Source organism: Chiloscyllium plagiosum, chromosome 26, assembly GCF_004010195.1.
Source record: "Chiloscyllium plagiosum isolate BGI_BamShark_2017 chromosome 26, ASM401019v2, whole genome shotgun sequence".
Lineage (NCBI taxonomy): Eukaryota > Metazoa > Chordata > Chondrichthyes > Orectolobiformes > Hemiscylliidae > Chiloscyllium > Chiloscyllium plagiosum.
The window spans coordinates 50,417,341-50,430,137 of NC_057735.1; the positions used below are offsets into that span (position 1 = coordinate 50,417,341).

The 12,797-nt window shown below is 45.2% G+C and overlaps 1 protein-coding gene across 2 annotated transcripts in view; it reads left to right on the forward strand.

Annotated features, from left to right (window-relative positions):
* The first annotated feature begins 1,388 nt into the window (after positions 1–1,388).
* LOC122563004 (CD9 antigen-like) overlaps positions 1,389–12,797 on the forward strand; it is a 108,228-nt gene continuing 96,819 nt past the window's right edge. For both annotated transcript variants that reach the window (XM_043716302.1, XM_043716303.1), the window contains exon 1: positions 1,389–1,584. In XM_043716302.1, coding sequence (XP_043572237.1) covers positions 1,516–1,584 — 69 coding nt within the window. In that variant the 5' untranslated portion in view covers positions 1,389–1,515. The remainder of the gene's footprint in view (positions 1,585–12,797) is intronic.

Sequence of the window (12,797 nt, forward strand, 5' to 3'; positions counted from 1 at the left end):
GCTTCAGCAAAATCGACGTTTCGGGCAAAAGCCCTTCATCAGGAATAAAGGCAGAGAGCCTGAGGGGTGGAGAGATAAGCTAGGGGGGGGTGGGGGGGGGGAGAGAGTAGCATAGAGTACAATGGGTGACTGGGGGAGGAGATGAAGGTGATCACCCATTGTACTCTATGCTACTCTCTCCCCACCCCCACCCTCCCCTAGCTTATCTCTCCACGCTTCAGACTCTCTGCCTTTATTCCTGATGAAGGGCTTTTGCCCGAAACGTCGATTTTGCTGAAGCACCTCAATGCTGCCTGAACTGCTGTGCTCTTCCAGCACCATTGATCCAGATTCAAGCGCAAGATACCAATTTTCACCCATTCTAAGCTCTCATCACTCATTCAGCTTCTGTTCTGTCTTGGTTCATTATCAACCATCCCCTTGTCACCCTACCCCTTTTAGATCTCACTCTCTGGACTCTGTCTCCACCTATCTGCTTACTTCCCCCTCCTCCATCAGGATAAATACTACCTTTCTTTAGTTGCTAACAGTTCTTATGAAGAGTTATCCGACTCAACTCAGCTTTCTCCCCACAGATGCTGCCAGACCTGCTAAGTTTCTCAAACACAGTTTTGGTCGCCTTATTTAAAGGAAGTAAGTAAATACATTGGACATAGTTCATTTCAGTAGATTATCAGATTGATACCCGAAAATGTAGGTTGTCGGTGTGAGGAAGAGATGGACAGACTGAGCTTGATTCCAGCGGAAATTAGAGAGTTTAATGACGTAATTAATGCGTAAAAGTTTCTGAAAGGTCTTGATAAGGTGGACTGGAAATGATGTTCCTCTGGTGGGCAAGTGCAGAACCAAGAAGCACTGCGTAAAATTGGCCTTTCAAGGCCAATTTATACGAACCCTCAGTGTGGAACTCTGTTTTTGAAGGGGTTGGGGGCGGGGTCATTGAATAATTTTACGATGGATTGATTCTTTTTGGGGAAAGATTTAATGTTTCGAGTCCAATGTCTCTTCCTCATACTGGACTAGAAACATTAACTCTGGTTCTCTCTCAACTTCTGGCTTTAGTTCAGAATTCCAGCATCGCAGTATTTCGAGTGGATGGATTCCTGTTGGTCAGGGTTATCTGGGGTTGATGGAATGTGGAAGTCAAATACACAATCGGGTCTTATTGAATTGTGGAGCAGGCTTGAGGGGCTGAATGGCCTCTTCTGCTCCTAAGACCCTCTACCGCCCCCGCCTCCCTTCCCAACTGTATATAGCATTTCCTCTGTTTCCTTTGCTCTCTTGTTATCCCTGTCCCCTCTTCCTTCGCCCGCCTCTCCCCTCCCTCTCTTTTTCTGTCCTGTTTCACCCCTCCTCAATCTCTCTCTCTCCCTCCCCTTATCCCTCCCTCTGTCTCTCCCCTCCCCTCCCCTCCCTAGTGCTCCTCCTGCTCTCGGGCTGGCTCGGTTGTCTTGTGTGGAGACTGTTCCGAGCTGAGGTGCGGGGCTCCTGCGGGGGGGCTCTAACGCCGTCACCATGGGCAGTGTCTCGGGCGGAATGAGGTGCATGAAGTATCTGTTGTTCACATTCAACCTCTTCTTCTGGGTGAGTGACCGGGGAGAGGGCGAAGGAGAAATAGAAAGGGGATCGGAGAGGGAGGGATAGAGACAGGCAAGTTACAGAGCGGTGGTGCACCGAATGCAGTTCTTCGGCCCTTCGCCTGCCTGCTTGCCGGCTCTGTGAGAGCGAGAGCCCGCTGATGTTATTTGCCCACAAGCGGCTCCTGCAGTCACCTGTGAGAGTTTCCACTGAGCCCGATCAAACGGGCTGCAGTACGTCTTCCCCATGTTTTCTAGGCAGTTTTCAAAGTATTTACCTGAACTCCGTTTCATCTGGTTCAGGTACAGCTCCTTGCAACAGTACCAAATCATTAGGAGCTAATGTATTGTTTCTGGACTTCTCTCTCTAATCTCAGCTCTCAGTCCCAGCATCTTCACTGAGCCGTACTCCCTCCTCCCTACTCAGTTCAGTCAATCACCTCCACCACCTTAACCAGGAGGGCACTGCTGAGGCTGTATAAGGCTCTGGTCAGACTGCATTTGGAATAGGTAAAAACAATGACTGCAGACGCTGGAAACCAGATTGTGGATTAGTGGTGCTGGAAGAGCACAGCAGTTCAGGCAGCATCCGAGGAGCAGTAAAGTCGACGTTTCGGGCAAAAGCCCTTCATCAGGAATAAAAGGATGAAGGGCTTTTGCCCGAAACGTCGATTTCGCTGCTCCTCGGACGCTGCCTGAACTGCTGTGCTCTTCCAGCACCACTAATCCAGAATGCATTTGGAATATTGCAAGCAGTTTTAGGGCTCACATCTAAGGGAGGATGTGTGGCTTTAGAGAGAGTTCCAAGTGGGGTTTACAAGAATGATCCTAGGACTGAAGGGCTTGTTATATGAGGCGTGGTTGAGGACTCTGGGTCTGTCGTCGGTGGAATTTAGAAGGATGGGGTTTGGGGGGATCTTATTAAAATTTACAGAATACTGAGAAGCCTGGTAGAGTGGTTGCGCAGAAGACGTTTCCTCTAGTAGGAAGGCTAGGACCCGAGGGAACAGCCTCAGGGTGAGGGTAGTGAATCTGTGGAACTCATTGCTGCAGATGGTTGTGGAGGCCAAGTCATTGAGTGTATTTAAGACAGAAGTTCTTGATTAGTAAGGGGGTCAAGGCAAGAGAATGGAGGTTGCGAAACATACTGAATGTCAGAGTAGACTTGATGGACCAAATGGCTTAGTTGTGCTCCTATATTTTATTGTCATAAGGTTCTTCCTACATTTGCTGTAGAAATGGACAAACACTGAGCTGTAACCTAACCAGCGTTTAATAATTTGTAAAAAAGAACTTCCTTCTCACATGGTCCTGCTGTCTTCAATGGTTTGTGAAGATCCACTTGCTGATCTTCCTGGTCCTGCACTTCCTCACTTGTCTCTTCTGAAGGTGAGGTTCACACTTCTCCATTAGAGTAAATGCACCGCGTATCTGTCCATTTCACCATCTTCACAAGCATCTTCGAGATGATAAAACGCTGACTGTTTCCAATGTTCTTTCTAACAGGTTTAATTGAGGCATTCAAGAGGGTCTTGAATGATTATATGGATAGAAATAATGTGCATGGGGAAAAAGCAGGAGATGGCAGGAGGTAATGATGCTCATTTGAAGAGCTGGCATAGATTTGATGGACTGAATATCTAATGCTATGCTGTGATGGTGTTTCCAGGTCCAATTTTCAGTAGCTGTAGCATTTCAGACCTACTAAAGTCTATAGCTATGCTTTCATACACTGCTGCATGTTGAAGGTCTGAAAAACAACTTTTCAGCAGTGAACTCTGCTTTCTGTCTCGAGTCTATTAATAACAAATGTGTGGGATTTTGTCATTTGGAAGTCTGTATCTCCTGATGAAAACCGTTTCCTTCACTAGTCATGTCTTTTCCGAACACTCCTTAAGTATTCTTATTACTGCCACTAGTTTGAGGAGAGACTGGCCTGTATTCGCTGGTGTGAAAAATATAATGAGAGGAGATCTTATTGAAATGTATAAAATTCTGACAGGTCTGGACAGACAGGATGCAGGGATGATGTTTCCCCTGGTGAGGTGGATCCAGACAAGTGATCATAGTTTCAGGATACAGGGCAGGCCATTTTGTACTGAGAATCTTCAAGTCATACATTACAGAAAAGGCCTAAACCTGTCAAGTCTGTGCTGTTAAAACCACATGAAATCTACAGCAGTTCCATTTTCCATACCAGGTCCACAGTTCTGAATGTTATGACACTTCACTACTCATCCAAGTACTTTTTAAAGTTTGTGAGGTTTCCTAACTCAGTTATCCCCCCACCCTCCACCTGCCCCAGGCAGTGCATTCCAGACCCTTAACACCCTTTGGTGAAAAAGATTTTCCCCAAATCCCGACTAAACCTGTCTTTCACCTTGAGCTGAGGAGACATTTCTTCATGTGGAGGGCAGTGAGCCCATGAAACTTTCTACCCAGAAGGCTTTGGAGGCCAAGTCACTGAATATATTTAAGAAGGCAATAGATTTCTAGAAGCTAAAGGTATGGGGAGAGAGTGGGAGTATGTTGTTGAGATAGAGGGTCAGCCATGATCATGTTGGATAGTGGAGCAGGCTCAAAGGGCTGAATGACCTCCTCCCTTTTCCTATCTTCCAATTTTTGTCACTTCATTCCAAATAATTTGCTTTAATGCGCCCTATCTTATGGCAATGAAAACATAGTGGTTTATTTTCTATATTATTTTGGAACAGTTTCAGCCTTCTACCTAAGCCACTTCCTTGCCAATTCCACCAGTACCTCTGTTGGTTTCCATGTGACAACTTATGAACCCTCAGCTGACTGTGCAGAATATCATGTATAACCACCTCTTTGACTTTAGATATGTGACTTTTTTCAAGTAGAATTTAAGTGTTACTAGAGTGCTATTCCCAAATTTTTCTATAATCATCATTTTTGTCACATTTTTAAAAGTTTGCCATAATTTTAACAAAAATAATCTTGATATTTCTTTATCCTTAGTGAATTCAACATGCTGGACTGGGTTTCATCTTTTCTGGTCTGAATTTTAATTGGGTAAACTGCAGAAACAAGCTGCCACAGTTCTCTTTGTTTTATAATATAAAAAATGTTCTTCTGAAAGACGAGAATAAACATTCATCACTTTAATAGTTAGTAGCACAAGAGTCTTAGGAGTGCTTTGGCCACTTAAAGTTTTTAGCAACTTTCTCAAACAAGAGAAAGTATCTGGCTACTTCTCTTTAGGAACTGAAGAAAGATTTTTGGTTAATTCTAACTTCCAAATGGAATTTCCCTCCTCATCTGAAGCACTAGACTCACTTGCTTGTCATAACCTCAGTTTTTCTTTTTCTATTTCATGATTTCTCATTTGTTTTTTGCCTTAAAGTTAAGCTCAAACATTTCCTTCCCCTGTCTACCTTAAACTTTGTTTCTATCTCAAGTTCTGTAACTGAATTCTGCTCAACTCACGCTATGTTTCACCTGTTTTAAATTCTTCCTCTTCTGATCCCGGATGGTATGCTTTCACCTTAATTGCATCTGCTTTTTAAATCACAAAAACAGAAATTGCTGGAAAAGCTCAGCAGGTCTGGGAGCATTTGTGAAGAGAAATCAGAGTTAATGTTTCGGGTCAGATGACCCTTCCTCACAACAGTTTCAGCAATTTCTGTTTCTGTTTTACAGCATCCGCAGTTCTTTTGTGTCTTCTGCTTTTTTAGTCCCTGTTTTTTAACTACAAGTTTTCTGCTAATGCTCTTAATTTGGTCTGGTCATTGTTTTTGAATCACTCAGGGAAAGATCTGAGTAAAAATTATAGGAACTGACAAATCCATTTTGATTTTCAATATGTACAGTTCACCATGAAAATCTTAGCAAGTCCAAACTCTAGCAAGTCCGAACATTCATATTGAGGCAAAGATTACAAGCCCTGCTTGAATCCCTAAATCATGTTTTGATCCCAGATCAGATCACCAAATTAATTGTTATGATTCCAGAAGAGATCACAATTGCAACATTTTAAGAGGCATTTGGATTGGGTATATGATTAGGAAAGGTTTGGAGGGATATGGGCCGGATGCTGGCAGGTGGGACTAGATTGGGTTGGGATATCTGGTTGGTCTGGATGGGTTGGACCGAAGGGTCTGTTTCCATGCTGTACATCTTTATGACTCCATATATGAAGATGTGATTGGGTCATATTCAGAATAAAGTCACACAGTCTGTGGTTCTGAACAAACAATAATGTTTGATTATAAAAATTATAGCACTAACACAGTCCTCAATATATGTACAACTCATTTCTAACACTCAAAATGAATTAGTATGTGATAAACATGGGTAATTGACTGTGAGCAAACACCTCACAGCACATTTTGAAATGTCAAATATGATCAGGAGATTCTTTGGATTTCTCAGTAACATACCCTGGATGTTACAACACCTGGATTCATCAAATCTCATTATACTTCACACAAGATTATAAATCTTCACTCTTGCCGATTTGGTCTTGAAGAGCTGCTCCATTATGGACTTGCTCAAAGATGGCTCCAGTTCTATTCACTCACACTCCTATCTTCAGTCTACATTCTCATGGAATCCAAACACTGTATTCCAGTACTTATCTACAGGCACAACTCCAGCTTTTCACTGACAGCTAGTTTCACTGAACTGAAATGTTCCTGTGTTTGTGTTCCATGAAGGACAGTGCAACAATAATAAATAAAAAGCTTATGAAAAAAGGAAGGCAGAAACTTTCTTGTGTTTTTAAAATTAATGTATTTTTCTAATCAACCTATTCAGAGATGCGAGAATACACCTCTGGAGTAGCTGGGACTTGACTAGAGGACTCTCTGGGGCAGGGCAGGGACTCTACCATCCTGCCACATGAGGGCCAACTTTCTTAGGTATTCCAATGCTTAGTTGTTGACCAATTCCTAGAACATCCCATGAGTTCTGACAGCATTGAGCCACCCAACTGATCTCAGGTTCTCACCTGAGTCCCCTATGCAGAAACTGTGCAGTTCAGCTGCTTTCATAACAGTACAGTCAACTGCTGCACTCCTAGAATGGAGCAACATCCCTTTCCCCTCTCCTTCCCATACTGTCTGACCTTCAGATTGTGTCTGTCACTCTTGTACTTCTGTTCATTGACTGCCTCCCCTGCACAGTCCTGAGTGACCTATTAAAAACCTTTACAATATGTCACACTCCTACCACTGGGCAGAATTGTCCGTTATTGCCTAAAGAGTCAAAAGTGTGGCGCTGGAAAAAGCACAGCAGGTCAGGCAGCATCTGAGGAGGAGGAGAGTCGACGTTTCAGGCATTTGGTGATTGTGATGGATTGGTGGGGAGGGTGGAGTGGATAAGTGGGAAGGAAGATGGAAAGGTAGGTCAGGTCAAAAGGGCAGTGCTCAGTTGGAGTGCTGGATCTACGATGAGGTGGGGTTGGGGAGATTTGGAAACGGGTGAAGTTAATGTTGATGCGGTGTGGTTGTAGGGTCACAAGGCGAAAGATGAGGCGTTCTTCCTCCACTTGGCAGGTGACTTTGATTTGCGGTGGAGGAGAGGTAGGATTTGCATGTCCTTGGGGGAATGTGAGGGGGAGTTGAAGTGGTTGGCCACAGGATGGTGGGGTTGTTTGGTGTGTGTGGGCAAGAGATGTTCCCTGAACCGTTATAAATTTTAGAACCGAGAGTACTCTGAATGTTACACTCTGTGAGAAAGTGGCTTCCCTGGTACATATGGAGAGAACAAAAAGGATTTTATTGTAATACACACCATTAAATATACTCACTATGTTGACCTTCTGCACTACTTCTTCAAGAAGTTCAGTGAGTTCGTCAGACATGATTGAAGTAAACAAATCACACAGTTTCTCATTTACTGACACACCATTCTCCAAGTATGAATTATTTTCATTTCTGCTCTGAAGAATTTTGTCAAGACTGCTCCTCACCCCAGTCAATCTGTCCCCTCGCCCCGGTCTATCTGTCCCCTCACCCTGGTCAATCTGTCCCCTCACCCCAGTCTATCTGTCCCCTCACCCTGGTCTATCTGTCCCCTCGCCCCGGTCTATCTGTCCCCTCGCCCCGGTCTATCTGTCCCCTCACCCCGGTTTATGTGTCCCTCACCCTGGTCAATCTGTCCCCTCACCTTGGTCTATGTGTCCCTCACCCTGGTCAATCTGTCCCCTCGCCCCGGTCTATCTGTCCCCTCACCCCGGTCTATGTGTCCTTCACCCTCGTCCCGGTCTATGTGTCACTCACCCTCGCCCCGGTCTACGTGTCCCTCACCCTCGCCCTGGTCTATGTGTCCCTCACCCTTGCCCCGGTCTATGTGTCCCCTCACTCCGGTCTATGTGTCCCCTCGCTCCAGTCTGTGTCCCCTCACCCCAGTCTATCTTGACCTCACCCTCGTTGATCTGCCCCTCATCCTGGTCAATCTGTCCCCTCACCCCGGTCAATCTGCCTCTCACCCCAGTGAACTTGCCTCTGACCCTGGTCGATATGCATCTCACCCCAGGTCGATCTGTCCATCACCCTGGTCTACCTACACCTCACCCTGGTCTATATGTTCCTCATCCTGGATTTCTGGCTTGTCTCACCCATATCTGGCTGACCTACTGCTTGCTGATCTGTTGCAGAATTTATTCTTTTCCCTTCTCTTTGAAGGGAACAGAGGTGTTTATTATCTTCCAACGTCTCTCAACGTGCCCCATTTTGAAGATCAATGAGATAAATGATGCAAATCTGCCACAATTTCCATTCTCACTTCCCGTGGAATCTCATCTGAACTTTGTTGCATTTCTACAAATCCATTACACTTTATTTTTTTCATGTGATTTGGGAGTCTGGCAAGTCCTGTTTGTAGTCTCACCAGGTTGGAACTTGTAGCTTTAGGTATGTCTGGTGCTACTGCTGGTTTCGTCACCTACGCTCCCGACTAAACCAGAGGTGGATGGAAATGGTAGACATGTTGAGCCAATGAGGTTACAGATTCCGGGTGAATACCAGATTGTTGCTGTTGGTTCCCAGTACCTTATGGATGCCCAATCTTGAGTTGCTCGATCTGTTTGAATGCCATCCCAAGATAATGTTACACAGTACAATGGTGTTTAATATGGAAGAACACTGTGTAATGAATTGAACTATTTTTATCTGATCCTACATATATACCAACGCCTCCTTTATTGTGATGTTGGCAACATCCTGTTCTTTAGTGAAAACAGATGCAAAATATTCAGTTTTTACCTCAGTTATGGTGTATGCTTCCACAAAAACATTTCCTTTTGGTCCCCAATTGACCTCACCCTTCCCTTGTCAGCCCTTCAACTGATTCAATGTTTATAAAAAGGTTATTGAGTTGCTTTTATCTACACAATTCTCAGTAACTGTTACTTTATTATCTTTACCCATTTTCTCTCTTTTTGTGGTTGGTTCTGTAATGCATTACAAACTGGACATGTCATCACTTTTTTTCTGTTTCATTTGGGAGCTCTCACTTGGGTATTCCAATTTGACCTTTCACTCTGGTATTTTACAGACTGGTTTAGGAAAGTCTCCCATTATCACTACTCTATAGGCATTGCATCTTTCTGCAATTTGCTGTGAATTTTCATCTCTCAGCCCTGTTCACTGTTTGGTAGATACCCACTAGTGTTTGATAGTTCCTTATCTGTATGATGTTGATGCTACTGTATGTCGTCCAGCATCCAGGCAGTGTGGTATATTCATTCAATTGTGTGACTTCCTCCTCCTTTCTCCTTCTTTATCTTTCTTAAACATATTGGAACCAGGAATTTTCAATCCAATCCCATGTAGTATTAAGCTACTCAATGACAGACTTGCAGGAAGTCTCCAAAAATTGACACTAGTTTTAAAAGCTTTGAATTGTTTCAACTTTATTATAAATCTGACTATTGAACTCTAGTGTAATTAACAAAACACTTCTGTATCATTTTAAAAGTCTTTTATTTACATAAAATATTCTCAGATCCTCTGACTAGAACCCTTAATTTTTGTGGTGAATCTGGTCTCAGTTGTGTGGATAAAACACCATTGTTCCCACTTCTAAACAAGTTATGAAGAGTTATGAAAATCGAATTTGTAATTTCTTTTATTTTGAATATAAAATTCGAGCTTTAGAAATTAATTTGAGTTTGAAATTAAATGAAAGTTTTTGATGTCAGGTAAATCGAAACAGCTGGTTATTAATCAGGTAAACCCAAAGTAGAGTCAAGTCAGCATGTGTCATTAATTAACCTATTTTCTAATTACTTAGAATATCAGAGTTGATAGTGAAGAAAATCAGTGGACTGACTCAAAGTTAACAGCAAACTGCTTCTTGCCAGACTGAAGAAATGCTGTCCAGAGGCTATTGTTAACGTATCCAAAGGCCAGAGGCAGTTTGGTCATCTAACCCGCCCATTACAGAGTCAGTTTCAGTTCAAAAATAATTCATTGTACAATATAACAGTCCTGAAGGTGCATTCACTTCGAGACATAGAGCCATGTACAACACACAAACAGACCCTTCGGTCCAACTCGTTCATGCCGACCAGATATCCTAACCTAATCTAGTCCCATTTGCCAGCACTTGGCCCATATCCCTGTAAACTCTTCCTATTCATATACCCATCCAGATGCCTTTTAAATGCTGCAATTGTACCAGCCTCCACCACTTCCTCTGGCAGCTCATTCCTTACATGCACCACCCTCTGCATGAAAAAGTTGCCCTTTAGGTCTCTTTGCTATCTTTCCCCTCTCACCCTAAACTTATGCCCTCTAGTTCTGGACTCCCCCTCCCCAGGGAAAAGACTTTGTCTTCAAAGTTTGTGAGAAGATTTGTAGCTCGGGTGCTCGTTGTTGTGGTTCTGTTTCGCCGAGCTGGGAATTTGTGTTACAGACGTTTCGTCCCCTGTCTAGGTGACATCCTCAGTGCTTGGGAGCCTCCTGTGAAGCGCTTCTGTGATGTTTCCTCCGGCATTTATAGTGGTTTGTCTCTGCCGCTTCCGGTTGTCAGTTCCAGCTGTCTGCTGCAGTGGTTTTGTCTATTTATCTATCCATGCCCCTAATAATTTTATAAACCTCCACAAGGTCACCCCTCAGCCTCCGATGCTCCAGGAGAGGCCTATTCAGCCTCTCCCGATAGTTGAAATTCTCCAACCCTGGCAACAGTCTTGTAAATCTTTTCTGAATCCTTTCCAGTTTCACAACATCTTTCCGATAGGAAGGAGATCAGAAATGCACACAATACTCCAACAGTGGCCTAACCACTGTCCTGTACAGCTGCAACATGACCTCCTAACTCCTACATTTAATGCTCTGACCAATAAAAGAAAGCATACCAAACGCCTTCTTCACTATCCTATCTACCTGTGACTCTACTTTCAAGGAACTATGAACCTGCACTCCAAGGTTTCTTTGTTAAGACTTCTCTCGAGGCTGACCAAAGGAATGCCACAGTGCCCCAGAATTCACTCTCCTCAGTGTTCTAGTTATCCTCCATAATAGTTGATGGGGTCCTTAACATCAGATTTATTTAGCTGGGCACCCCTTCAGCTTTTCCTTAGAAACCTCATGACTATGGATTCTTTAGTTCCTTGTTTGTGTTGTGGGAAGGTACTCAACTGCCTTTTACAGTTTACAAGCTAACCCAGCTGCAAGGCTTTACAATGAATGTTGGAGATTTATTCAAATAGCTTTTAGCTTAAGCAAATCTTCCAGCTACTTTCTCGACATGAAGTCCAAATGGGGAGCTCTCACCATGGTCTATATGGTGAATGATAAAAATTAGTATTTCCTCTGCTTAAGATGCAGGCCTAAATGAGCAACCATTCCTGCTGTGAGTGAGTTTGGATTGGAGCAATTGTGTTGGGGGTCTGTTGGCACATTGCACTGTGGACCTTGATGTTGAGCATGTTGGACTGTGACAGGACTCTACTGTTTGATTGGGACAGGACAACACACTCGCGTTAGACTGGGGTAGGACGATAGTGTTGGACTGGGGAAGGATACTGGTGTTGGACTGAGGCAGGTTGCTGGATTTGGACAGCCACAAGACACTCATGTTGGACTGGGGCAGAAATTTGGTATTGGACTGGAGCAAGATGCTGGGTTTGGACTGAGGCAGGACTTTGGTGTTGGATTGGGGCAGCGCTCCGGTGTGGGACTGGGATAGGGCTCCGGTGTTGGACTGGGATAGGGCTCCAGTGTGGGACTGGGATAGAACTCTGGTGTGGGACTGGGATAGGGCTCTGGCGTGGGACTGTGATAGTGCTCCAGTTGGGACTGGGATAGGGCTCTGATGTGGGACTGGGTTCAGGCTCCGGTGTGGGACTGGGTTCGGGCTCTGGTGTGGGACTGGAATAGGGCTCTGGTGTTGGACTGGGATAGGGCACCGGTGTAGGACTGGGATAGGGCACCGGTGTTGGACTGGGATAGGGCACTGGTGTGGGACTGGGATAGGGCTCCGGTGTGAAACTGGGATAGGGTGCCAGCATTGGACTGGGATGGGGCTGTGGCGTTGGACTGGGATAGGACTGTGGTGTGGGATTTGGATTGCGGTCCTGCATTGGACTGGAATAGCACTCTGATGTTGGACTGGGATAGGGCTCTGGCGTGGGACTGGGATAGGGCTCTGGCGTGGGACTGTGATAGTGCTCCAGTTGGGACTGGGATAGGGCTCTGATTTGGGACTGGGTTCGGGCTCCGGTGTGGGACTAGGTTCGGGCTCTGGTGTGGGACTGGAATAGGGCACCGGTGTTGGACTGGGATAGGGCTCCGGTGTGGGACTGGGATAGGGCTCCGGTGTGTGACTGGGATAGGGCTCCGGTGTGTGACTGGGATAGGGTGCCAGCATTGGACTGGGATGGGACTCTGGCGTTGGAATGGGATAGGACTGTGGTGTGGGATTTGGATTGCGGTCCTGCGTTGGACTGGAATAGCACTCCGATGTTGGACTGGGATAGGGCTCTGGCGTGGGACTGGGATAGGGCTATGGCGTGGGACTGGGCTAGGGCTCCGGCATTGGACTGGGATCGGACTCCGACGTTGGACTGGGATAGGGCTCCGACGTTGGACTGGAATAGCACTCCGACGTTGGACTGGGATAGGGTTCTGGCGTTGGACTGGGATAGGGCTCCGGTGTGGGACTGGGATAGGGCTCTGGAGTTGGACTGGGATAGGGCTCTGGCGTGGGACTGGGATAGGGCTCTGGAGTTGGACTGGGATAGGGCTCCGG